This window comes from Calypte anna, chromosome 5A (assembly GCF_003957555.1).
Source record: "Calypte anna isolate BGI_N300 chromosome 5A, bCalAnn1_v1.p, whole genome shotgun sequence".
Lineage (NCBI taxonomy): Eukaryota > Metazoa > Chordata > Aves > Apodiformes > Trochilidae > Calypte > Calypte anna.
In genome coordinates, this window is record NC_044251.1 from 33,040,663 (window position 1) to 33,067,890 (window position 27,228).

Sequence of the window (27,228 nt, forward strand, 5' to 3'; positions counted from 1 at the left end):
CCTGGTATCTGAAGCATCTGTGATTATCATGCTCTGTGCATATTAATATTCCCTTCCTTCTCTGGTTCAAGCAACACCACAGTGTGACCAGATTTTCTGACCCAAAAGCCTTTGTATCAGGTGGGAAGTGATCCCTTTTGCTGCTGTTTGATTTGTGTGAGAGCTGAGCTTGCTTTTGGCCAGCTTGCCCATGCATGCTTGGATGAAGGAGTTGTGCTGCCTGGGTTTTCCTTCAGAATATATAACAGTGGGACTTTATGTATTGCAAGATACTTCACAAAAACACCTTTTGAAACAATCAAATATCTGCAAATGAACTGGAAACTCTTCTCTGTCTCTGCAAGAACATTAATCAGTTGAATGCAACCAGAAAAATTGAAGGACTAAGAAATTTCAATCAGGACTGGGGTGATTGTCCTGTACTCCCAAGGTGCCCTGCATAGCAAACGAGTTATGACATCATGATTCACAATGAGAAGTGTGGCCAGGAGGGACAGCAGCAATCCACAGAGAGAAGAGAGATGGGAGACGAAAGGTCAAATTTACAATAGTGAATTGGCAAGGTTAATACTGCCTTAGCATCAGGCATGTTTATCTGATTTGTTCCCTTTGGATGAGGCAGCACTGCTGCTTCTGCTTCTGATGTTACTCTGCAACAGAGGCAAATGAAATCGGTTTCTTTTTAATTTGTAGGAAAAAGGCTTATGGAAAGACACAGCTGTGTATAAGCTGTGCAGATGGGCAGTTGCTACTGCTCTGTTGATGCAATGGCTTGCTCAGGTGTGTGAAAAAAGCAGCTGTAGCACCACTAAGAAGCAAGGTGGTAGCTGCATTTCTTGCACACAGCTCTAATGGATACAGAAGATGGACACATGCATATGCAAGTGATGCTGTAGACATTCACCTTGTGGAAACAGCACATCTAACCTGGGTGCTCTGGCCATAATAGCAAGTCAGATTTTGGCAAAGGCTCAAGGCAAGGGCTTCTTGATGCAGCAGTGCTGGCACTGGGGGCTTGCACATCGTCCCCTCTGAAGAAATTGGCGGTGGCACATGTAGGTGGTATCACCTCAGCACTGGCATGTAACACTGAGCCTCCTTATCATGGGTTTTCTTCTTGATTTAGTGTTCAGGATGAGTGCCCTCACACAGCACTCCTACTCCAGATTTGAAAATGCAACACCCTTCTCTTGCAACCAAGAATTATCTCCATTATATTTATTTAATAAAGTTATCTATCCAATACTTGGAATCTCCTGGCATAATTATTCAGTCTTGCAGTGTTCAAATCAATTCCACAGAAGTAACACTGGCTGACTGTCACTTACCCTGTTCATCATATAGAGAGCCTTTGCCATCCAGCCTATTTTTGAAACTGCAGTGGGTTTCAGAACCCACCAGTATCAATCTTTCAGGAATCCACATGGAGGATATCCCATCCATATCTTATGCTTTCCCAGCTGGCATCTGATCAACTTGTCTGTGGAGGGAAGTAAATTCCCCACTGGGGGCCTCCAGTATTGCAAATGCAACTCCAAAAGCCACCTGGAGAGCACCAGGAGGTTGAGAAGGATGAAGCTGGTTGCTTCACTGAATATTTTCACCAGCTGCTATGAACACATCTTGAGCTGACAGAGGAGTAGACTGTATCACAAGTGTTGTGTGAGAGAAGAAGTTTCACATTTTCTCAGATACATGTTAAAAACCTGGTGGAGGTGTAGAGAGACATTGTCAACCAGGTGCCTCGAATTGCCAGTGAGTGGGTGTGAGTCCACCTGTGCCTGATTAGGACAGGCCCCTATTGGGCATGAGCAAGGCCAGGGGGCCAATAAAGGTGGAACACACACCCACAGAGAAGACCTCAGCTCACTCTGGTGCGAGGCATGGAGAGGCCAGCAGCTCGTTGAGCCTCTGGAGCAAGAAAGGCTCTTCCCGCCACACTTCTACCCTGGAAGCGCTGTGTGGTGGCTGGAGTCCTGGAAGAGACCAGCAGCTCGTCGAGCTTCAGGAGCAAGAATGGCTCCTCCCGCTACATGGAGGTACTGCTACAAGAGGAGCATCAAACAGCACCTGGGGATTTCTTGCTATTCAAAGGGACCTCAACCATGCCCTCTAGCTGTCTGCATGGTTCTTCATAATCCCTGCTGCTCCATCTGGGTAGTGTCCAAGCCTGCTGCTTCTAAATCAGTCTCAGCTAGCAGTTGCCTATTGCCCAGCAACACCCAAAGAAGGGAAGAGAGCCCTCAACCAGCACCCTGCCCTTGGAGAGGCTGGTGGGGAGGAAGGACAGAGGGTTTTGAGCTGTACCCCTTACCTGAAAGCCCCTCAGAAAGAGAAACAACTGCCTACTTCCCCTCCATGATCTCTGTGAGGAACAGGAGGAAAGCCCCATCACACTTTGCAGGCATCCTGAGGGCTGAGGTAGACAGCACATCCCACAACACCCATTGGGCTGGGTGCAGCTCCCATGTGCCACCGAGGCACATCTGCTTCTCAGGATGACCCAGGTCCTATGGCAGAGACAGAAGCTTGTTCTTTTCTTCACTGTGGCCACAAAACCAAAATAAGCAGTTGTTTCTGCAAAACTCAAAACAGATATAAAACATCTGTTTTCTGACTGCAGTCACCCCCTCTCCCTGCTTTCCACTTTGCCTTTTGCAGCTCCTGCTGAAGCAGCTCAGGGAAAAGTGCACACAGATGCTGCTGGTGGGGAGTGGAGAGCAGAAGTGGAAGCAGAGGGAAAGGTGTCTTGGTGGCATCATATGTCCCCAACAACCTCCCTGCATGGTTCTGGTGCCATTAGACATGGAGGGCAGCAGCAGCAGTTTCTCTGTTCCACTCAATGGAGCAACATCTTGCCCAGTCCCATGGCTGGATCCTGCCACATCCCCGCCATCATCTGCACTGCAGGAGCACCTGATGGGGTACCCAGGCTCCCTAATATTACCCTGGGGTTCTAGTCACAGGGACACATTCTTCTAAAGATTTCCTGAGTTTTCTGATGTTATTGGGAAACCAGTTTTGACATCCAGCCTGTACATCACTCCTTACAGCTGTTCTGTCCACAGACAGGAATAACTTAGGAGTCTGGGAACAGAACTGCCAGAAACATATGGCCAGCCCACTGCCACGGCAGGGTTCATCCTCAGAACACCCTGTCTTTATACACTGAAGTTATATATTGCATATATAAGTTTAAATCTAGAGCTATCTAGAGCTACATTTTATATACATTTGTAAAAGCAGTGTGTAAAAAGCATGCAGTGTGCATAAGCTCTGTTTAGGAGCAGCTCCCAAAGGAGAGATGATGCAACAACCAACTTGGGTGGCTGTTGAGCTGGGGCCCATTCCTATAACCCTGGAATTGGAAATTATCCCAGTAGGTACACTCTGTATATGGTGTATACATATATCTATAGATATCATTTGGGAAGGGGTTGCCTTCATTGCCAAATATGTGGACTGTCCCACTGCCCTAATTCAGCTACCTTTCCACATTGCCCACAGGCATGGGGTGGGTGTCTTCCACTAAATCCCCAGGAGCTGATGTTTTTCTCCCCACCAGTCAAACATGAATCTCCCAGAAACGGAGGCTGATCTCCTTGTTTCCTGACAATGCAATGTTAGCCCAAGCAGAAGAGAATGAAGAAGAGGTTACACTCACCTCCTCTACCTCTGACTGCAGCTGCCCAGGCAGTGTCCTGCAGCAGTGCCTCCCTGGGATGATCCATACACCCTGTGCCGTCTGTGTATGCTGGCACGGGTTTTGCAGGACCTCAGATGAAACAAATGCTGGAAGGGCCTCCCCTGGTTTACACCCATCTCCCCTTCAGTGCTCATGCTACTCCATCATGCTCTCATGTGCACATCATGCTTCGTGCTGGAAGCCTTGCTCTCGGTAAAAGCATCAGGAAAGAGCCATGTTACAGCAGCTGTGGTTCATGTGCCTCTGGGGCCAAGAAAAGAGGGAACCTCAGGGGCTGCAACTCCACAGGCTGAATCCCCAGATCCAGTTGCTGGGTGTGCAGAGGGAGAAAGGTAGGACTCGGCTCCCCTCAGAGTCTGTGCTGGAGCTGCTTCACAGGGGGATGCGCAGCAGCAGGCAGGACCGTGCTACCTTGTACAGCCCTCCACAGGCCACCACTGCTCCCCAAACTCCTGCCACCAGAATGCCTCACCCTGCTGTGTGTTTTTTCTGCCTCTTTCCCTAGCATCACAAATACAAGCAGATTTGCTAATGCACTCCTTCTCCCGGGGGTCTGAGGTGGGCTACTGACAGCCCCCTGGCAAGTGGGAGCCCCTGAATCCAGCCCAAGAACAATCTGCCCACAAGTTCCGTGGACTCTCTGGACAAGGTGGTGATGGGATGCTGACCACAGGACAGTGTGTCCCTGCTGCAAGCAGGGGATGCAGCTGTGAAACTTATCCTGGACTGGAGCACATACATCCCCCACCCCTCCAAAAAAAACCCCCCAAAACAACAACAACAACAAAAAAACAAACCCACCGTAAAAAAAGAACCGAAAAAAGTTTGCATCTCTTGAATTCAGAATTTTCTCTGCAGAGGCTGCTGCGGGGATGGGGTGGGGAGCCGACTCTCAGCTCCACGCTCGTGAGGCGAGCAAGGAGGGGGGAATCTGTCCCGCGCGTGGGGGGCTGCGCGGGCCGGAGGGGGCCCTGCTGTTCCACGCGTGTCCGCAGAAAGCGCCGGGACGCGGGGGATCCACCCGCTCCCCTGGCTCCCCTCAGAGGGACTCAGGCGCGGTGGGGGCCGTGCCGCGCTGTGCCGTGCCTGGGGGGGGGGGCTGCGCACCGCCCCGCCGGCGCTGCCGTGGGAGTGGTTTCCCCGCGCCGGCAGCGGCGGGGCCGGTCGGCGGGCGGGGAGGTGCCGCGGCGGCGGCAGCGGTGCCAGCACCCGGCCCGGGAGGATGCGGACGCGCTGACGGAGCTGCCGGCTCCCCTCTGCCGCCGTGCATGGGTGGCGGGCGGCTGCCGCCTCGATTCGCCTCGCCTGCCCCGCCGGTGAGCAGGACCCGGGGGCTGGGAGGTCTCGGGCGGTGCGGGATGCGGGTGGCGGGGCCGGGGAGCTGCCCCTCCGGGGTCTCTTTGGGGGTCTGGCGGTAGCTCGGGGAAGAGACGCCACCTGTAATTTCCCCGGTTGCAGCTCCGCGGCGGCGGCCCGGAGCCCGGGGAGCTGCTGCCAGCCGGCGGGGCCGGCAGCCGGTGCGGGGCGGTGCGGGAGGCAGCAGGGCGAGTAGCCGTCCCAGCGCCGTCCGGGAAGAAGTGTTTCGCTTTCACGCCTGGCTGCAGGGGGTTACGGGGGAAGGAGAGGGAGATACTGCGCCTCTGCCTTAGCGTGTTTCTCCTGATGCTTGGTTTGGGGGGTTTTGGGTTTTGTTTTTTTGGGAGGGTTTTTTTGGGTTTGGTTTTTTTTTTTTTGAGTAAAGGATGTGAAGGAGAATTCACTGAAATACGAGTTCTCCTTTTAAAAAACGCAACGAAACAACAACAACAACAACAAAGCAACAAACCACCCAACTTGTTCGGCAGCTGAAAAGGCTCCGTGAAGGAATCCTGATGAATGAGCGTAGCGCTGAGGGAGTTGATGGTTTTGTGGTCTGAGATCGCCTCAGCTGTTGGTTTATTCAATTTTTTTTTTTTTTTTTCAAGGCAACTTTTGAGGCAAGGAACTGGGTAACAAAACATAAGTTTAAGACAATGATGCTTTTGCTTGCAGCCTAGCCAAACTGGGTGAAAGAACACTGAAATCCTGCTTTTCCCATCAGGTAGCAAATACCGCACATACAATTTACTTGTAGTCAAAGAAAGAACCTTCTTAGCTCTGTAAATGAGGACTCTGTTTCACTCTGAGCAAGGGGTGTGAATATCTTCCTGCTGCCAAATGAATATACCACAAAAATTTTCTTTTCATCTGGGACAGAGACGTGTTTGTAGATCTCTGAATATGGCTACAGTTGTGGAGGGCAGTTAGTTAGGCTGGATGTAGTGTTAACCCCTCAAGCCACAATAAGCAATATACAGAGAGAAATTTGTTTCCATTGGTCTTTTTCTGACCAAGATCTTTACTGCAGTTGTGTAGTCAGTGGTACAGAGAAGGCAACCATCCTTCTATAGGTTCAAATCTCATTGAAGAACCCAGTTGTTGGTTCAGTTGTTGGTGTTCATGTCTGTCCCTGTAGCCTGGCTCTCTGCACAATGCCTCCTTATGAGGAGCCTGAAAATGAAGGTGAAGCGGGGAAATCTGCCTACACACAACCAAGCTCAAGCCAGTGTTTTCCAGCTCTTAGATTGAATGAGCAACAAATTTTGTGCCCAGAAAGAGAATCCAGCTCACAGCTCGGGGTTTAGATAATTAATATACCATTTTAAAAACATGTTTTCAGAGTCAACATTATGATTGCACAGACAAAACAAGCAAACGGGGAATGACTTGACAGGGTCTTCTTGCTTTCTGGATCTAGCCTGACAATTTGACAGTCAAGTGGAATTTCTTTTAAGGTCGCCGGTACTTTAGCAGAAGAAATAAATGTGCAAATATAGTCACTACTTTCCCTCCCTCCTCACAATGATCTCTTTGTGTTAAGCAACAGGCTTTTGCATAGATCAGGTATCAACCCCGCAGTGTCACAGGCTGAAATTGCTCCTTCTCTCTCATTTCTGAAATTATGCCCTTGCATTTGAGCCTGCTTAACCACATTTGTCTATTTTGAAAGGGGTCAGTTGGAGAAGCCTTAATTCAGGACAGATCTTATGTCATATAAGGCAGGAGGAGCCCTGCTGTGACTTCAAGGAGACCAGCATCTGCCTCAGCCACAGACCTTCCCTTTGCTCCTCAGACGTGTACCTTGTCTGGAAAGTCTGTAACTGAATCAATTTCTTCTTTTTTCTGTCTTCAAAGAGACACTTTATTTCAAACTCTAGGAAAACTGCCAACTAATAACAACCAGGTAGAATTAAAAAGACTAATTGATACCAACAGGTACTGAAAAACTTATCTCAGCTCCCTGTTTCAGCCTTTATCCCTCTTTGGTTGCAAGTCCTTACAGGCTGGGATCACTTCTCCTTCACTATTCAGAGTAGACATCAGTGCTTGGAAGAAGCTGTGGTCCAGCAGGACAAGTCCCTGCTCTCATCAGGTGCATTGACTGATTGTGCAGCTTTTTGCCCCATAGTGTTCCTGTCCCCATAGAAGTAGGAGAGAATCGTCCAAGTCTGGCTCCTCTGTTAGGACCTGCACTTTCTGTATATGTAACCAGAATTTTCAGCTGAGTTCTGTCTCTGACGTGCAGATGTATAAACTGCCTGTGTGCCAATATTTAGGAGACCTCTAGATCCGGAAAGTGCTTGTTAACTGGTTGGCAGGAAGACTCATAGCCCTCCTAATGCATATCTGCTTTTGGCGTTAATGACTCATTCCAAAAAAAACATACCGTATTTTTATTTTTTTAATAATTTCTTTATTTTTAGCTGTGTTTTGTCCTCACCCTCCATCATGCCCATCCCTACCGCGATAGTACATGGTGTTCTCATATCTTCCATCTCAGGCTGGGGCAACTTCCCATACTTGGAAATTCAATTAATGTGACGGAGTTTTAATTCCCAGAGAAAAGCAGCTGCATGTCTGCTGTTAGGTTGTGATGTCATGACACCTGCAGTCGTGGTGTTAATTACCAACAGAGAACATTAAAAGTCTCTTAATTGTCTTTGTTCTCTTATGAATGTCTGGTGGGTTTCTGTTTGCTTGTTTTTTAGATCTAACCCTTTTGCTGTGGTGTCTTTATTAAATTCTCTAGTAAATGCTTAGTATTGCGTTATATGACAGCACTAACATCATATTCTATTTTCCTCAAAGCTACAAGGAAAAAAATAGTTTATCTTTTGAGTAAGTACTGTTCTGACTGCACCTAACCCCTTATCCTATTCTGTTACTTAGAAATGAGCCAGGTGACAGACTACCCAGAGTATTCTTTCAGTGCCAGAAAGACATCAGACATTTCACAATCAGTTTTCCCGAGACGTTTCCATCTAAGAATCACCTACTCTGTTTTGGTGCTCTAAGATACTTCTTTCCTCACTCATCTTCTGCTACTGGGACTGTAGCCTGAGTTCAGGAACATTCAGAAATACTTAGGCAGTAGTAGAAAGAAGCATGGGAAGCCAATTTTCATCCATCACCAGTTCCTACAGGTGCTGGGACAATGGCTTGAAATATGAGGGATGAGAGAATAGTCATCTTCCAGGGAAGATTCCAGAAACAAAACCAGTTCTATCTTAGAGCCTTTAGTAAAGGTTGCTCTGAATTAGAAGGAATGGTAATTATTTGTAAGGTGCTGGCTTCAGAAGGTTGTTTTGAGAAACCGAAGCCAATGCAAGGTTCACTGTACAAGTACAGCTCAGAAGCGTGCTGCTCAGCACAGGCATTTCTGATCCCCAAAGCAGGTTCTTAGATGAGAGGTTATTTGCACAGCCAGTATCAGAAGACATACCTCTAAAAACATTTAACAGCTTGTTGAAGCTTATCTCTAATTTTGATGGAGCTGTTTTCTTAATGAGACCTTTTCATATCAATTAGCTGCTGAATCTGAGGTTAAAAAAAAAATCCAAACTTTCTCTTGGCACATGGTTCCATGAGGACCCTGTGGAGATTTCCAGGATACTGAGGTCTACCAGCACTCAGAGGAGCTGGCTTAGTCATTCTTCCCATCTGCTCTTCTTCTTCCTCCCTCCACTGCTCTGCACATGCTTCCTGGCTGTCTGCTCCTCATTCCTATCCCCAAGCATCCTGGCTGCCTGCCTTGCTCTCCTCCCTTGCCGTACCTATCCCTTGTGGCATCTTCCTCAAGGAAGCTCAGGTACTTTAGTGCTGAGATCAAAGAGCTGAAATAAATGAGCTACTTTCTAAAGCAGCCAAGAAAAAGAAAAAAGAGAAACCCACCAAGGAAGCCCCCATAGTAAGAACTGCAAACATCATTTGCAAAAAGCTTTAAATTTAATCACCCTCAAATCATGAGGTTGCTTAAAAAATTATGATAGCTAAACACAGGCACATTTTAGTTTGTTTTCCTTCTTCTTTGATCATTTACGGGTCAAGCTTTTAGATCCTTTTTTGTAGCTCTGGGCCCATAGGAACTTGGACAACTGCAGCAAACTGGAAGTTGAAGTTTGTGTGTAGTCACGGTGTTCCACAAGCTGCGGATGTAAGAAAGAGCAGTGTTTCCCCAGTGCCTAAATGTACAACATCAGGATTCAAGGAAACCAAGTTAGAGTGATGTCCCAGTATGGTGTCCTTTGCAAGCCAGTGTTTTCTGGTGTTGGTAGTCCACAGATGAGTGTTTGAGAAATTCCCTAGGGTGGTATTTACCCCAGTAGCTTCTTTGGAGCAGGAAGAGTGAAAACTGCAGCTTGCTGCAAAGTTAGTGGTGAGAGGCAGCATGGTCTGGAAATAGCAGCCTCCTACCCCTTTTCGCTCTCCCAAACTACGTGCTGTGTCTCATGCTGAAATGCCTGCTCCGCCACGTCAAGAGTCATTTCATCTTGCTGCTTCCTGAGAGAGATCAACATCTTCTGCAGAGCACACACCGCCGAGGCGAGGAAGGCAGCTTTGGCCGGTGGAGAGCAGAACTCAAGTACTGTGTGGGTGGCCGAAGACAAGAGCTTCTGAAATGAGGGAACAGAACAGATCTCTAATCTCCAGGCTCTGACACACATCACACTTTTCCCAGTTGCTTAGGAAAGAGATATGCATCCAAAAAGAAGTGGGAGGTTTAAACGGGAGTTCATACACACATGCATTTATCTTCTGTGGTCCATGTGGTAATTTACATTTCTCTAGTCCCATGGAACCCGCAACACTTCATAAAAAGCATCCATTACAAATGTACAAACTGAGGAAACAAAGAAGCTGTCCAAGTTTCTATCTGCAGTGGCCAAAAGCTGAACTCAGTAGGCACTCATGGAAACTGGAGATTGCCTAGTGTCACTGAGGTAAGCACATATTTTGGGTTGTGCCAAGATGCTGAAGTTAGTGTCCCACCCCCTACAGAGGTGTCAGATATGATCCCACCTCTGTATGGCCCATGCAGACTGAAGCACTGCAGGACCTAAGGCATAGCTCTGTCCTCTTAGGACTGTGTCATAAGAACAAGGCATAGAAACAGGATCCAAAGAAGCCCCTGAAAATTCCAACTGCCATGCTTACTTACAGGAACACACACCTTCTGGTAACACGTGAGCAGCCCCTTCATGGCTTCATCCACCACAACTGTAGCTGTGGCCTAGAGCACCTTCACACCTACCCTGGCTGATCTGACAGCCCAATGAGCTGCAGCAAAGTGGCACAAATAAGGCACTCTTTCTTCTGGGTGGAAAAACCTCCTTCGACCTATCTCTTTATTGGGATTTTCTAGGCAGGATTTGTGTTGGCCTGCTGAAATTTTCCACTTTGCAGATGTCACGCAGTAGACCACTGCGTCTCCTGTCTAGCACCATTCTTATGCATGCCCTGTCCCAGTTTTCCTTGTAATCAATAGCAGGGGTTTCTTTTTGTAGCACACACAAAGGCCAGGCGCCTTGAATGTAGAAAATTCTGCATTTATCCAAAGGCTTTTGTAGGGTGAAGCAGGGGGGAGACTGTGTGCCTGAGGCTGAACTTCTGGTTTATCTGAGGCACCGTCTGGGATCAGTGGGAACCGCGCGTGCGCCATGATCCATGGGCCCACTCCACTGCGTTCGCAGCCCTCCCACCTGCCAGGCTGAGCCCGCAGAGCCCTGTGGGGGACATCTCTCCAGCACAATTTAAATTCGGGGCTGGTAACGCCCCTGGGATTGTCCCATTGAAACAAGAAGGGAGGGCTCCTGCTTCTGCACTGCCAGAAAAATGATAAACTGGCATGAGGAGCAGTGGTTCAAAGCCAGTTCCTGCTGCCTGTCTACACTTACTTGTTATAAGGTGCACCTTCCATGTGGTAACAAGGTTGTTATCATAATATTTCCATGAGTGCTCAGAGGGGGAATGATTAACTCAGGGAGACCAGGAGAGGGGAGGAGGAGGCTGTCCTGCAGGCCCTGCTGATGGAGCAGCAGCCCTGGCACCCTGAAGTCAGCTCTCTCTCTGCCATCCAAGTGTCTAATGCTGGAGCAGCTGCCGTAGGAAGGGTGATGCTGTCAGAGTAGGACACATCTCTAAATAAATGTGAGCTGTTGTTGAAGGTGCTCCCAGGGAAGCATTTACGTCTCTGAAACATGGGGCACCTTTATCAAGTGGCTGATCTGCAGGCTGCTAGGATTGCAGCCTGTGCCCGGTTCCTATTTCTGTTTTGCTGATGAAGCATGCTTGCCTTGAAAACATCTTCTTTGCAATTCACAGTGGATTTATCCCAAGGAAATGATCCCACTGCTGTGCATGGTGGTGTCCTCTCCCCATAGAGACACAACCCAGAAGAGACAGCCAGGCTGGGCTTCCCACACAGCCAGGGGGCCAGAATTTCTGTACAATGTCCTGCTGCTGCTCCCTGGTGCCGAGTGTCTTCCTGTGGGAGGTGAGACCACTCCACTGGAACAGACTGTGTCCTTGTGCTGTAGAAACTGAACACATGATGGACCCCAGGTGCTTTCCAAAGTGAGAGAGAAGCCTGGAGAGTACCTTTCAGTGCCTGGGCTTTTGGCTTTTGCCAAAATCCATCCCTTTGTGTGGGGTGCGAGGTGGAGGGCCCTTGGTCTGGGTGAAGGGGCCATGACGGAGGCATTTCTTGGTCTCACCGGTGGAGCCAGCTCTCCTATCATGGTATCCTTGGTTGTATCTCACAATTTCCTTGGTGGTGCAGCTTCTGAAGAGCCAAGGGCATGACTGGCCCATTAGAGTAGTCCCTAAATCAACTGGTCTTACCTGGGGAGTGTAGCAGGGCTCACCAGACCCAGCAGAGCGGTGGCCAGATGCTATCACCAGTCTCAGAGACTTGAGAATGCTTGGTCCCTGGCAGCACGCACTCACACTGTCATATGGCTCTGCTTGGCAATGCCTCATGTGCTACATGAAAGTGGTTCTTATCTCTGTTGTGGTCATGAACTCCTATATTCCAGCCCCAAAGTGCAACATGTGACACTTCAATGTGCTTTCAGCAGAGAGAAGCGTCCAGACTGCCCCAGGATGAGGGCATGTGACAAATGGAGAGAGGAGGAGGATATGGTGACAGCATGGTGCCCAGCTTATGCACAGCTTACCCATTTCTTGTGATTCCAGGGGTTTTGAGTATCTCTTAGAGAATGAAGCAAGAGGGTCTGCACAGCCGTGTTGGTACCCCTGGAACCAGAGAAGCAGCTGGTTATCAAGCTGAGGCGAAGGAGGACAAGTTAATGTGGGAGGTGAAAGAGGGGTAGGAGAGGAGTGCATGAAGCAACTGGACTACAGGCTAGAGTAATCAGCAAAGCAGTAAAAGTAGGTAAAAGTAAGAAAGAACAAGAAGAGATAAGCAGAGAAAGGCTTTACTCAAGTAATTTCCAGGATATTTCCACTGCTGTAAAGCTTTTTCACACATTCTCAGAAGCCTGTGCCTTGTTTTTAAAAGATTAAGCAGTATTAGGGAAGCAGTGTATTAGTTTATGCTTACTCTAGTGTTGGCCAAAGAAGATAAATGTATCTGTCAGGTAGATTAAGTGAATGTTTCCTCTTCAGAGAATAAATGCATTCTGGTAGTTTTATGCACTGGAAACACTGAACTCTTTAACAGTCTTGACTGGGAAGAAGTTTTTCTGTTTTTAAATATGGTTGTGTGGGGCCAGGAGAAGAGACTTCCACCTTGCAGTTCTCAAGTCATTTGGTGTGGTGTTTGAGTAGCTGGGCCCCAGGGGCTGATGTCCTCTCTCAAGCATCTCACATGCTGTAGTACAGAGGTCCCTGACACTTTGGAGAGATTGGTCTTGGATCAGTTCAATCCAGAAGTATTTTGTTGAGACTGGAAAAGCAGCAGAGGTGGGTTTCATTAATTCAGTACCGTGTGGATCCTTAAATACTGCTAACCAGGCACCTGAAGGTACCTCTAAATAGCAAATGCCCTGGCTTGGGTTCCAACCAGTGGCCATGTGGTACCTATTTCATTATCCCTCACACCATTTTGTCTCTCACTGGGGGATGACTCAGTGTAATAGCTGTTCTTACTATCTGCAGTGTTCTCTAAAGGAGCAATTGAAGGCAGACAATTTTATGTTGAATTTTCATGTGTTTAGTAGGAGCAACTTCGTAATGGGTAGTGGGATAAAAATCTTCCTCCAAGAGTATTGGATAACATAGTATCAGGTGCTCTCTGGTTTCCATACAGGAGACGAGCACCGGGTGTAGTCATGAATTTTTAAGGGACAAAACATTAGCCTCTCTGAAGTTGGTTTGATCATTGGTTAGGAAGGAAGATTGCCAGACAAGAATTAAACCTTCTGAATTAAATCCTGTGGATAGAGATGTGATTTCCTGCTTCCCTAATTTGCAATAAGCATGGCCTGTAGCATGAGAAGAAACTCCAGAATGTGATGCACGATTTTGCCCCTGTCACTGTTTTTGAATAAAATCACTGTGGAGTTAATCCAGTGTTATAAATCTTGGTAGGAAGGCCTCCAGAGCAGGTAGATTTGTTTAATCACTTGGGCTGAAATCCAAACCACTGGAGTATATAAAATGTATACACTAGTGCCATTCACTTCACTGAAAACACCTTTTTCCCATCCAAGGAAATAGCTGTGGCTGGCGTGAATATATATTTGGCAAGCTGTTGGGCTAAACAAATTTCTCAGAAAATAATCTCTGGCCAAGTTACTGACTGTATTTTGGCACTGTAGCTTTTCAAGCTCTTCAGCTAAGTCTTTTTGACAGAAAAGTAATTAAAAATTGGTGGTTGACACTTTGAATTGGTGGGATCCCCTCACCTCTGCTCACCAAGTGCCCTACCCTGATACCAGTCAGGGTACTGACCTGCGGTGTGGACTGGACCTTTGCAGAAGTTACTTCTGTGACATCTATAATAAACATGCAGTAATGCAACCCAAACTTAACCTCCTTTCAGCCTATTTTGTCTTCTTTGAATCTTAACCAGCAGCTTCCTGAGCATGAATCTTGTTTTTGATGATTTGAACCACTGTCTGACTAAAGCACACTGATCCTGCCAAATAAGGGCACAGATTTTTGTTTTCTAACTTTCCAACTATTACCAGGATTCCTGTATGGGAGGATTTCAGAGTGTCCCACGTTCAGCAGATAGATACATAGATTTATGTATCTGTCCTTATCACTGAAGAATAAGGTTTATCATCACATAAGGAGTCAGATTGTAAGGTATTTCAGCTAAGAGCTTTGGGTAGTTTTGGAGCAGTAGTTGCCTCAATAATTCACTAGGTTTGCTACAAGCTGCATCCTTAGTGAGATCAGTTTCCATCTGGTGTAGAAAATTATACAGACCTTCACAGCAGGAATTTCTGCAGCAGGTTTTCAGTAGTCCTCTTTCCCACCGATGGCTGCCAGTGTTGTCACTTTGGTTGCTTGCTCTGACTGTCTTGTGTGGTCTCTTTCAGGCACTTTTAGGGTTTGACAGAGATTGCCTGACACTTCATCAACGACCTAAACATCTGCAGCAAGAATAGTTTTTGGAAGTGACATCTGTTGATGCAATTGAAGGTAATGTGCTCTCTTCTGTCATTGCCCTGTTCCTGCCACTTATTCCCCATGGAGCCTTGTCCTCCAGGCCTGTGGGGCCTGGCATCCCCTTTGCTTCCCATCCTGGCTGGTAAGGTGAGAGCAAGCCTCTCTTCAGTGTGTCTGAGCATCTTCTAGGCTGGTCCTTTCTTCAGGTTCAACAGCTCTTCCCAGCTGGGGCTTGGCCTGCTCCATGAAATTTGGTGTTGCCCCTCTTGTTAAGGAAATCTCTGCTTGCATCACACAACCTGCCTGCTTTCCATAGCCTCATAGACGCTTCATGTTTTCTGATCCTGAAGCTGGTTGGTTCTGAGTCAAATACTCTTGCCACCTGGAATTTCATAGGTCACTTTTGCCCTCTGTTCAAAAATTAAAATAAAAATGGGTGCATTTTTTTCTGAGCCCTTTCTGGTGGTACATGGTTTAGCACTTGTCAACCTATATATTCCTCTGTATGTTACTGACCTTGTTAGAGCTGTGATGAACAGCAGAAAGTGGGCTGTGCTCCATGCCCCTGGAAAAAAATCATCATAGCACAGTCCTGCAACTATAGCAGTTGCATTTAAGATAATCTTCTCTAAATGTAGTTTTCTCACAGAAAAGCAAGAACAGATTTTGCTTTTTTTCCTCCCTTAATTGGTATATTTGAGCTTAATTAAACTGAGGGGAAGTAAATGCATCTCTTAATTCACAGCTACAAGAATTTTAAGGCTCAGAGTAGGTGACTCATTCACCAGAACAGAATTTATTCTTTGTTTGTAAATGCTATTTATTGCCTTGTTTTGCATCACTATGACTACTGCATGTCATTGGTGGTATCAGCACCTACTGTACATAAAATGAATGCAAGACAGAATTTAATAGAGATGTAGTTCTTATAATAATTTGCTTGTATCAGCCACTTTTCTGTTGTATGTTAGTACATCTCACATAAAAATAGCAGTAAAAGTGGCTCAATATTTTCTTGTTAAAACTGGCTGAAAAGTAAAATATTCTCCTGTTGATAGGCCATATCATAGATTTAAAAAGTCCAAGCAGCAACCAACCCCCCTTTTCAGATTCTATGTCTTTATAAATAATTCAGTGATGTCCTACAGGTGATTTTGAAGTTTTAGATCAGCTGATTTGCAGTGACATTCTCAATTATTTTGCTTCTCATAATTATGAGTCTTAAATACCAAGTTAATCCTGTTAGAAGCATCACTGCTTTTGCAGCCCATATAGATTTCTTCTGCTTTTCTTTACTGTTTCAAAGTGGAGACTGAGAGCAATTAATCTATTCCAGTTAAAGCTTTAATTCTTTTGCCAATTACATGGCCCCATGTTCTTTTCTGAGACACATCAAGTACAATCACTGCTGCTGTCCTATTCAATCAAAGCCATAAGTTGCACAGATTTTGTGAAATGGTCTGGGCTTCAACAGCTTGGGAGCTGATTCACTGAGGCATCTGCTCTAACACTGGCAGGACTGTCACCATTTTCCTAGCCAGAATCATTTGTCTTTGTCATTTAGAAATTATCTGTAGGGTGTAATATGGTCTTAGGGAAGCACAGAGCCCATTATTGCTCAATAGTAGAATTGCATGAGGTCTTAACAACATCTTTGAGCTCATATGACACATTTGACAGTGCATGTGTGGATGTATATCTCTAATGTCCAATGGAACAAAGACGGAGAAATGTTTTGAACACTTAGTATGTATTCAAAGGCTGCTAAAATAAGCCAGCCAGCTGTGGGTGACTGCAGGGGTCTGCTTCTTGCCTGGAGGAGACCAAGCCCCAGGACACACAGCAGTGGGACATATCCTCTCTATAGTAGCCAAGCCCAAGACTTCATAAATCCTGCCCCCTCACAAAGCCTATTTCCAGCCAGACACAAACTTTCTCATTTCCCTTTCCCTGCAATTGAGGGAACACTGAACCCCAGGAAAGATCCAAATAGATGTTCATCTTGGACATGGTCAGAGCAATGGGCCCTGTGCTCCTCCAGGCTCACTGACAGGAGGTGTGAAAGCCCCCCAAAACCAAATCTGGTGAAAGATTTGGTGTGGGAGAGTGAGGTCCTTTTATGACCCAGAGCCATCATCTACAGTGATGGAGGAGCAGCAGGATGGATGCAAAAGGGTCCCTCTGGGACTAAAGCAGAGACCAGAACCAGGACAGGGTAAAATGGCAAGAACTGCCTGAGCACCAGAACTGAAGAGGGAGGAGGCAGCAGAGAGAGTGCTGCTTTCCTTTTGGACAGGGAATGGTCCAAAGGCACAACTTTGTCCTTTCAAGTGCTGTCTTGGGATGTAGGAAAAAGGGCACAGCTGGCCCATGATTACTGCTCCAGGAAAGGGTGTCTCATTTCCAAATCACCAGTCCCTTACTGGTGTTGTCCCTGAGTGCCCAATGGTATGGCCCACTGGATGCTGCACGAATAAAAGTATATGTACAAAAAATAAATGTCTTTTACTGATAAAGTGTTCTGTTGTGTCCTGTTGTGGTATCCCTAGGGAGGGCACAGGTCCAAGCAATGACAGGGAGCTCAAAATTTTCTTTCTACCAGGTACAACCTGTCCCTCTTCTACTGTGCTGTGGCTCTGGGAGGACTCAGACTGTCTGAGCTGGGGGATGTCCAGATCAGGGGGTTGGCTCAGCTTCTTGCTGAGTTTTGGAGCCTGGTTCTGCTCTCCTGTGGTCTGTGTGTGTGTACCAGGAAGTGTGCTCTTTAATTTATCATTGGTTGGGTCCAAGGCTGGCACTTCAGGGCTTTTCCCTAAGCTAATGGATGGCCATGGGTTCAGGTCCTGCCCCACAGCTGAGCTCAAGTATCTCCTGGGTCTGCCGTGCTCTTTTCTAAATGTGCCACAGTGGGAGTGAAAGTCTCCGCGATATCACGCTGCTCTGTGCTACAGCTAATTAAAGTCATTGTGAAGGGTTTTGTAGTAATTGCAGATATTGTAGAATTTAGTTTTGTGGGGTAATTGGTAATGCAAGCCTGAAACAAGTTATCCTTAAGATGTTTTAGTTTGCATTTCTCAGTAGGAGCAGCCTTTACAAAGAAGGCTTTTGTGTGTGAAGCGGGACCAGAATTAATGGCAGCATTTAGTCGTGCCTAAAGGGGTGCTTGCTGTGGCAGGTGGCAGGATGGTGTAATTGATGTTGCCTACATTCTGTGTGCTGCAGGAGGCTCTGGCAGCCAGGTGCTGCTATACCTGATGAATGCCAGCTCAGGAGAGTGAAAATATCCAGGGCCAAACCCATCCAGGACTGATGTATTCCCTTCCAAGATGAACATAGCTCCTTCAGTCTGTAGGTTCAGCCCCTGTTTGCTCCTACTTAATGTTGCTTAATGCTCATTATGAAGTCTTCAGGCATGCCCAAATCTTGCAGTAGATTGCTGTATCTGTGTATCTCCCATGTGAGGAAAATCCTAACCCTGTGGCTAACCATTCCCTGCTCCCTGTAGCCAGGACCACAGCAGCTCTTCTCCCTCTGCTCCCAAGTGCCCAGTGGAGCAAGGAGAGTGCAAGGGCCAGTGCTGTAGTGCCTGGGATGTCAGACATCTCAGGGGGATGCTTAATGGGAACACAAGCATCTGAGGTTCCTAAGTCTCTGATTTAAATGAGATTTAGGTGTACCAAACCTTCCCTGATGCATTTGAAAAGCCCTCTCCATACTTCTGAACACTCAGGCAAGGAAAGACTGTGGGAAATCTGCACTTTAGACACAAATTCAACTGATGTGTCCAGAATTAGCAGTTTAAAAAGAAGTGCTGGCTCATAACTAAATGGAAGAGATGTCTGGGAAGAGCAAGTATTTAATATGTTATGAAGAATCAGAATGTAAATTTAATTCAAGGCTGGTATTTCCATGAGTAGCTATTTTTGAACAACAAACACTATTTCTGAGCTTATATATTAGTTATGAACTGCTTGCTAATAACATAGGAGGGCTTGTATGTTCCTGCTGGTGACTCTGGGACTTTATGGGGTCCTCCCTAGCTGTCCTGCTGGGGAAGCTGGAGTTGAGCCCACATCTTATGAAGAGTGAGGGAACTGGGATTGTTTAGTCTGAAGAAGAGGCTGAGAGGAGACCTTGCTCTTTACAACTATCTGAAGAAATGAGGTTGTAGTGAGGTGGGGGTCAGCCTCTTCTCCCAGGTAATCAGTGATGGGACAAGAGGAAATGGCCTCAGGTTTCACAGGGGAGGTTTAGCTTGGATATTAGGAAAAATTTCATTGCTGAGGGGTCAGACATTGGAGCAAGCTGCCCAGCAAATTAGTGGAGCCACCATCCCTGGAGGTGTTCAGAAAACCTGTGGATATGGTGTTGGGTTTTCAGTTGGACTTGGGGATCTTAGACGTCTTTTCCAACCTTAATGATTCTGTAGATTCTATGATGCCGGGTTCTGCATCACAGCATGGTAGTAGTTGGCTTGAAGGGCCAAGGAGACAATTTTCTGGGGGCTGTTCAGAAAGGACAGTCTGTAACACAATTATTTTAAGAAACACAAAAAGCCCAAGGTTTTTGTTAAAGTAAATGTGAGGCAAAAACTCAAAGATGAGTTGTCAATTTCTTATTTAATATTTGCAGCATGACAGAGGTGATGAACACACGGGAACCAGTGATGGAGGAATTTGCACTCAGCCAGACTCCTGAGGAAGGAGGTCCTTCAAGCCAGGTAACATCAGAAAAACTGGAAAGGATCCTGAGCTGCTTTTCAAAAACAATGTAATGCAACCAGTAACTGTCATACATGTAGATGGTAAATTGCAGAGCACAGCTGCCAGAAGAACAAGCCCTGAAATACATGTTTGATTCTACTTAGGTTCTATTTATAAAAGGTAAGAGTTCTGGCAGAAGGGTTTTGTTGGGTGCCAGACCTCCAAGGCAAAGTAGCAGCAATGCCTTGCCCCTGTGGAGATGCAGGCAAAGAAGGTGTTAATCAGCAGATCTGAGCCACCATCGTGTGATGAAGGCATCCAGCCAATACTGTACCACAGCTTTTACACAGCCACCCTTGTAATGAGCTAAGTTTCTTAAGGCATCTTCCTTTTTAGAAAGAGACCATTTGGATAGATGCCACTCGCTCAAAGAGCACATTTTCAATACCCTCTTTCCTCTTTTTCTCTCAGGTTTTCATTATTGTGTTAGTGTGCCCTATCCAAACTCTGTGCCAGCTCCACCTATGTCTTTGTGGCTTTTCTGTAGTGCCCTTGTCACATGCTCCAGAGGTTTTCCCCCAGCTCCTTTACCCTACACCTCTGGGAGAAGGTGGTACCATCCATGTATTAGTGATGACCAACTGAGGCAAAAAAAAAGCAAAAAGAAATGAGAAGTAGCACAAAGTCCATGACTCAGCGGGAAAACTAGGTTTCTTCCAGCAACTTCCAAGCTCTCTGGCCAGGAGACCAGTCCCTCTCTTCCTGCAGTCTCCTGCCCACTCGTCACACACTCCAGCTTCCGCAGAAAAACACAGCGAGGCCCCGACAGGCAGCTCTGCTTCCTGCCAGTCCTGACTCATTCCTGGAGGGACGTGGTAACTACTGGGCTCCAGTGGAAAAAACATTATGTGACTGGTGTGAGAAAAGACCGTATGAGAATGACAGAAACAAAAATAGCCGAGCTGAGGCTGCACAGGTACCTTTCCTGAATTTTGTTGCAGCCGCAAGAATCGGCTCTTAGCACATTTTTAGATCAGTCAGTGTGTTGTTTCCTAGGGCTCCAGAAAGCAGATGTTAAGTTTTGTTGCATTGGATGCCCCTGTCAGGGGGTGTTGCTGCTTGTCACCATGCTTGGAGAAGGGGTGGGTGTCTCTCACATAGTCCCCTGCTACCTGAGCAGGCTGAGCAGCAGTGGAAGGGCAGAAAAAAAGACCTTAATCCAAAACAAAGTACCCTGAGATATTTAAATGAACCATTTATTTTGAAAACAAGAAAGCACTTCTATGCGTTACTGTATCCTTCACTAAAAAGACATAGTTCAGCTTCAAGCTTTGAACACTGCACAGGGTTTGACCTGCAGCTTTGATATGACAAGTGAAAATAATAGCTGGCACTGTCCTCTGTGTAAAGATGATCTCTGTGGCTACCTGTTTTGCATGAATGCATCGTAAAATGCAGTGTTTCACATTACAGAAAGTATCTCTGCAGAATGGTGGCTTCTTAATGAACTGTCACAGCAAGAAAATCTGGATTTCATATCAGAGTAAAAGGATAGCAGTAAAGAGGGGCTGTGGCAGCCATTTAGCTTAGTGTTATAGCAATGACCTTTGTGTTCTAAAAACCCACCAGGACTGAAAGACAAATGTTTGACAACCTAAGTCTTCATTTTTACAGCACACATCAGATCACACAAGTCACAGCCATCATCTCCGCAGTGTGCTGGCAAGCTATATTGAGTATCTGGTCCTGGTCTCTGCCCAGCAAGACTAATAGGTCTCAGCACCTCTGTGTCCATTCTTGGCCAGCATGCAGCTGGATTCAGCTGCTTTTGCAATCCTCCTGTGCAGGACTGCTTGCCCTGCACCAGTTTGAAGGGTTTTTTTGGTGGATGTGGGAGTGCCTGTCAGATGCGGAAAGGATGCTAAGATGGAGCATGTACTCTGCATGCTTCCAATATGCATCCTTCAGGAAAGCTTTGATTGACATGTCCTCAAATGTCTCACTAGACCTTCCCAGACTCACGTGAGAAGTACCCCAAGCTGTCCAAAAGGCTGCCATCAATTGTCGTGGAGCCAACTGAGTCCGGGGAGGTGGAGAGTGGGGAGTTGCGCTGGCCTCCTGATGACCTGAAATCAGCAGAGGACAAGGGTCTTCACGGTGAGCAGCGAGGCTGTGTCCAGCAGCAGCAACAGCAGCAGCAAATGGATCTGGAAGGTCTGAATGAGTAATTTTTGTCCTTGTTCCCCATAGGAAAATAGGAGTTTCAGGGCAAGCCGTGTGTGAAAGGTAATAGTGTACCAAAGAGCAGTAGGTGCTTGAAGGTGCCCAGAAACACCTGCACTGGAAAGGGAGTCCTGTAAACTGAAAATTTCCTTGGAGCTTTTGAGCACATGGTGTTTCCATCAGCATCAGGCTTAGTGCTGGCTACTCACACAGCCAACAGGCAGTTTACTGCATGTTAGTAGTTCATGCTGTTCAATAGCATATATCTGCCTCCCTGTCTCCTAGCCTACAAGTAAAGTGTTTTAACAGCTGCACATTTTCATCATGGTGTCCCAGGAATGTATTAATGTAGCAGGAGCTTACAAATTTAGATATGACTAGTATTGTCACTGTGGGGTAAATATGGCTGAAGATAAGAGCTTTTTGGAGTGGTTGCTCCATTGTGGAACTGGTCTATTTGTTTGGGTTTTTTCATCTCAGCAGTCTCCTTTTCGCTAATGTGATTTCCATTTCAGTGCACCATTTGCCACCCAAGTGCCCAGAGACAGCACCCAGGATGGGGTGCAAGATGCACTTCCCTTCCTGTCAAATGGGTGATGACAAATGGTCTGATCCTGAAGTCTCAAATCACCTGATATTCCAGATGGCATTTCTGGGTGGTGGCATTCAAGAAGAAATATTAGCCAAATCTATGGCCTCACCTCCAGGTTGCACATTATGACCTCCATGCTGGTTTTTTGTACAGTAAATTCAGGACTCTTTATGTCTTCAGGGCTGGGAGGCTGAGTGAATATCACTGAGACAGAAGGTAGTCCTCCTAGTATGGTCTCTGTTCTGCTTTAATGAGAGGGATCATCACCTCATTTCTCTAACCTGTCCTGAGGTCTGATATCCTCTGTAAAGTCAGGCTGTGATAACACTCAGAGTACCCTACTCCAAGTTTAACTATTAGTTTGCAAGTAGAACGAATAGCTCATGTCAAGTCTGAGCACCTGGACAGATCATCTGTCTCATGGAGCAGGGAATCAAATGAAGGCTGTTGTACCTGTATGGGGAAATAAATGCTGTCAAACTATATCTTTGCAGATACTTTAGCGCACCCAGCTCAAGAAGTGGAAGACAGTACAGATACTCTTGAAAGCAGAACTGAAGAGGACGAGTAGGGACTCTATGGCCTCAGAAGTGAAACTTCATTGTGAATGTTGTTGGAAAGTTAACACACTCTGAAGACGTCAAAGTAATCTGTATTTAAATCCGCAAGAGTTTTAGTTAGTTAGTACCTGGTAAGAAGCATCTGGGCTTTAGAACTGTTCTTTTCAACATTTTGAGTTTCAGGCTGGGATTCATATTTGTTTAATTTTTCCTTGGGAAACAATAGAACACGTTAGGAAATGTGAGATTATAATTAAGGGAAAGTGCTCCTAATTTCAGTTAGCACATTTCATTGGATTTACCTTTTTCAAGAAAAGCTGCTTTCAGGTATCAACAGCAGGACAAAGGGGTTGCATTTCTACAGGAGGGGTGTCTTAGATCTAAAATGTTTCTTGTTTTTAGCCATTTACAACTAGCACTGTGATATTATGGACAATAGATGTAATATAACGTCACCATTTGATTTTGTAACTTTTGTATAGAGATGCAAGTGTCAGATTTGCCTGCAGGCTGCCACCCTGAGGTGGCCCAGAGCAGTTCTCTCCCTCTGGCTGCCCTCTGCAAGCTCAGCTGCACCAGCCTTTTCCCAGCCACCTTTCCAAGAAGGCTGACTGGCACCTCCCAGAAAAGCTTTCTTGCTGTACCTTGGCAAAGTGGGTTGGTGAGCTGCTGGTGTAGAGGCTGTCTGGTGTAGGCTTGGTGGGGTGGATCATGGTGTTTGTGTGCTCTTCAGGCCCAGGTCCAGCTGTGCTGTGCGCTCTTCTACCTTGAAGCCAACAAGATGGCTCTTGCTTCTGCTGGGACTGGATTTGTCCCGCCTTGTTAATAGAAATTGTTGTGACAATTCTTCTTCTGGTATGTTTGGCGTGTAAACATAGGTGAAGAGGCCCAGCTGTTCCTCCCTCAGCCTGAGCTGGGTGGTGGTTGGGGGTGGGTGACGGAAGCTCCATAGCACAGCCCAAACCTGGACCCCGTTTTATCTGGCTCCAGGTCCTCCCTGACCCACTCACAGTGGGAGGGTGTGGAGGAGGTCTCAGGTGTGGGTCCTACACCTGCCTTCTTCCTGCCCAAGCTGTGCTGCCTGTGGGACCCTGAGTGCTGGGGTTGTCCCAACCTGCAGCATGTTTTACGGCCAGCTCTTGGAGACCAGAGCTCACAGGGGGACAAGCTGTCTCTGGATACTTTAGGCTGCCAGTGGATTTTCCTTGGGGCTTTGGGGGCCATTTTGACAGGGGGGAACCCATTTCTGCATGGGGACCTCTCAGACACTTCCTCCCAGCATCCCAGGAGAAGCACCAATCTTGGCCCAAAGTGCTAGCTTTTGGACAGTGTTGGTGGAGATAGATAATGCATGTACTCAAAAGGGTTTGACTGTGTCAGTGATGAGTGTCCCATAAGACTTTCTCCATCTCTGCAGGGCTGGATGGAGTCTGTACTTTGAATTAATGTTGCAGCTGGAAGAAGCCACTTGTTGTAGGTGGAACGAAATAACAGGATTTCTTCCAGCATTAACTCCTAAGATGACTTCCAAGTGCTTTCTTTTCTCCAGTAATAATTTTCTCTAACAGAAGCTTTTAATTGTGTGATGGTGAATAAATTTTACTGGCCAGATGTATTAATAAGTTTATACCTTCTTAGCAACCAAATTTAATATATTTACTTACAAAGAATTCTGTGCAATGAATGTTTAATACAAAGCAAAAGAGACTATTTTACTTCAAAGCAACATTAATTTATGTACAAAACTATAGCTCATTATTTGGGGTGTTTGGGATCCAGAACCCTTTTTATAAGCGGTGTAGTATAGTATATTGTGATACTTAAGTTAAACTTTGCTCTCTGAACCTATATAATGATCTGTTTTGCCTTCTTGATGTAGACTCTCTTTACCTATGCTGTCACAGAATTATTCTGTTGGATGAGTGGGATTCTGGTCAGAGCACTGAATTTCACCAGAGTAACCGAAGTTTTCAGAGCACCTCCTTAATCTGGCTGCTGTCCCTGTCACCCCTTCACTGGTGACACTTTTCTGGTAAAGCCAACAAGGAGAGAACAAGCTCAAGCTCCGTGTTTGGGTAGCACACGAGCAGCAAGCGATGGTCCCCAGCTTGGACTTGTCTGCAGCTGGTGGTGGTGGGAGGAAAAGTGCAGATGCAAGGTGCTCTTTAAACACTGCTTTTGCATCGACCATCAAGATGCTTTACAAAGCTCTCGGGGAAAAACAACAACGGTGACGACATATTTTTAGCTGTGTGATTTCCTTTCAATCTGCGTCTGCTCAGCTCCATGAGGAATGACGTTAGATGTATCATTTAATTTGCTTTTTGCTTTATAAAAGGAAAAACACTTGTTTGAAACACTTCCCTCAATTTTATGTGCTCTCTATCTGCTTTCAGACGCTCCCTCCCTTCCTGCTCTGGATGGCCCTTATCCCATTTCCACCTGAGGTCAATGGCACTTCCCTAAATAAGTTTCCCAAAGAAACAACAAAATTCTGCATACACCCTGAAAAAAAGAGACACAGCATTACTTTTTTTTTTCCTAATACATAAAGCTGCAATCTGTACAGAAATTCCAGGTTTCCTCTTTCCAGCCTAGTTACTCCTGTCTTCCCTTTTCCCTTGTTCTCACTGCTCCTTTGAAATTTTTTACCTGAAGCAAGTGGATACTTCAAACTATATCTTTATCTTAAGGCTGTATGACCTCACTTTAACAACCATGCAAAGCCAAACTCCTCCTCCTATTTTTATTTTTCTGAGCATGGGCCGGAAGCCCTAGAATAGGAAAGCAAGATAGAGAGAAAATTGATCTATACAAACAAGCCCTATTTATTCTGCAGGTCTTTGAATGTCTACTTAATCTGTCTGTGTGCAAGTGTTGTCTCTCTAATAAACTTGATAGTTGTTTTGTATTTTTTTCTGGATTAAAAGCTTTGTAGAAACTAAAAAGAAAAAAAAAAGGACATTCAGTCATATTTTTCTAGTCTTGCTTGTAGAATATTTCATGTAGTGCAGAAAGGAAGTTTTTTGGAGTAAGGCATTGTTGGATTTTGCTCTATTTCAGTTCTTTCTAATTTTGTAAAATGCCACCTGTACATAATACTCGACTAATGTATGTCCTGTAGATGTATTACACCATTTAGCCTATTAAATGCCTATACTGGACCAATTGGAAGAATTGGAGTACCCACAGTGTCTTGGTTTAAAAATGCAAGAGGTTATTTGTTGTGGTGTGCAACTCATGTCCTATTGTTGATACAGTAATGCAGGGCAACAAGCCCTCTCTGAGCCTGCTTTTGTATGGAAATATCCACACTGCCCCTTCATCCCACATGACTGTACACAGATAAAATCAGATTTTCATCTTTAGCAGTTGCCATCTCTATCTTTTTCCTCCAAGCACTTGCTAGACCAGGCAGCTCAATGCTCCCTGCTTCGGTCTTTGGATTTCCTTGCTGCTCTGCTTGGTGTGGCTCCTTCTCCCTGGGGAGAAGCACCTGCTGTGCTGGCAGCAAGCCAGGGACTCATCTGCATTTACCTTTTAATAAAATGCACATTTTTAACATTTTCTGGAAAGGCTATTGTGGAGCCCAGCAGGAACTCACATTACTGGAAAACTATACCCCATACAAGGAGAGCAGAGTCATGTGGCAGAGGAGATGAGAACCAGAGATAGTCTCCCATGGAACAATCAGCTTTTTTCCAAAAAAAAAAAACAAAAAAAACAAAGTCTGGTTACCTAAAGGCAAAGGATCTAACTGGGGGGATGTGGTTCCTCTCACTTCCCTGGTGCAAAAGAAGCAGCTGCACTGAGATTTTTCTGTCAGCATGGCAAAAAGCATTGCTTGGGGTCAAAAAGCATTGCTTGGGGTCAAAACCAGTTTCTTCTGGTGGGCAGTGGTGGCATGGTTAGGGAAGTGTTCTTATCCCAGGCTGGAGGCAATGGGCCCAGCTGGGGCACTGCAGTGCTTGTAAACCTAATGCTTAATGTCACTCAGTACTGCAGTTTCCCTGCATGGAAAAATCTCATGCCCAGGCAAATACTACCCTGGGGATGGGGAGGTAGAGGGACAGACACTGCCTCCTTCTTGCCTCCCTAGCCACACTACCTAGCCACTTCTAGGGCTTTCCTGTATAGTGCCTGATGTTTGGTCACATAAGGATGTGACAAGTGCTACCCACAGACTCCAGGGATGCAATTTCAACTGGTGTCTATTTTATGTCACTGTGAGGTCTGTGCTGGGTGCTGTTTTCTTTCCCTGAGTCTGAAGGTAGAGGGGGTTAAGCTGTAATAATTACACAGGATGCTTCTAGTGTTTATATTTTAAACTTAAATCCAGTAGATCCTCAGGTTCATTCAATGTTTTCCCACTGACATATTAGGAGACATTTAAATTTTTTCTTTAATCAGACATCTGCTTAGTAGCAGATACTTTCTTTTAGATGTATTCTGCTTGACATTCCTGTCTGAAGGAGCAAGTAAAATTGTCAGGAATCATCTGTTATT

General features: G+C 46.0%; 1 protein-coding gene across 3 annotated transcripts; it reads left to right on the forward strand.

The window, feature by feature from the left end:
- The first annotated feature begins 4,828 nt into the window (after nt 1-4,828).
- LBHD2 (LBH domain containing 2) lies at nt 4,829-25,896 on the forward strand. Of its 3 annotated transcripts, none has more exons than XR_003987650.1 (5): nt 4,829-5,022; nt 14,575-14,677; nt 19,277-19,364; nt 21,354-21,504; nt 22,657-25,896. XR_003987650.1 is itself a non-coding variant. In XM_030451949.1 (5 exons), exons 3-5 carry the CDS (start codon nt 19,278-19,280, stop codon nt 21,603-21,605), a joined length of 246 nt encoding a protein of 81 aa, XP_030307809.1. In that variant the 5' UTR covers nt 4,886-5,022; nt 14,575-14,677; nt 19,277; the 3' UTR covers nt 21,606-21,791. The 3 variants fall into 3 exon arrangements, 1 of the variants encoding a protein (XP_030307809.1); XR_003987649.1 differs by having other exon boundaries at nt 4,857-5,022; nt 21,354-21,561; XM_030451949.1 differs by lacking the exon at nt 22,657-25,896 and adding an exon at nt 21,598-21,791 and having other exon boundaries at nt 4,886-5,022.
- The last annotated feature ends 1,332 nt before the right edge of the window (nt 25,897-27,228 follow it).

Excerpts from the sequence above, each read along its gene's own strand:
- LBHD2 (XM_030451949.1), top strand. The coding sequence starts at position 19,278 with ATGACAGAGGTGATGAACACACGGGAACCAGTGATGGAGGAATTTGCA. Across the intron at positions 19,365-21,353 it reads AAGGAGGTCCTTCAAGCCAG|ACCTTCCCAGACTCACGTGA; the intron begins GTAACATCAGAA and ends ATGTCTCACTAG.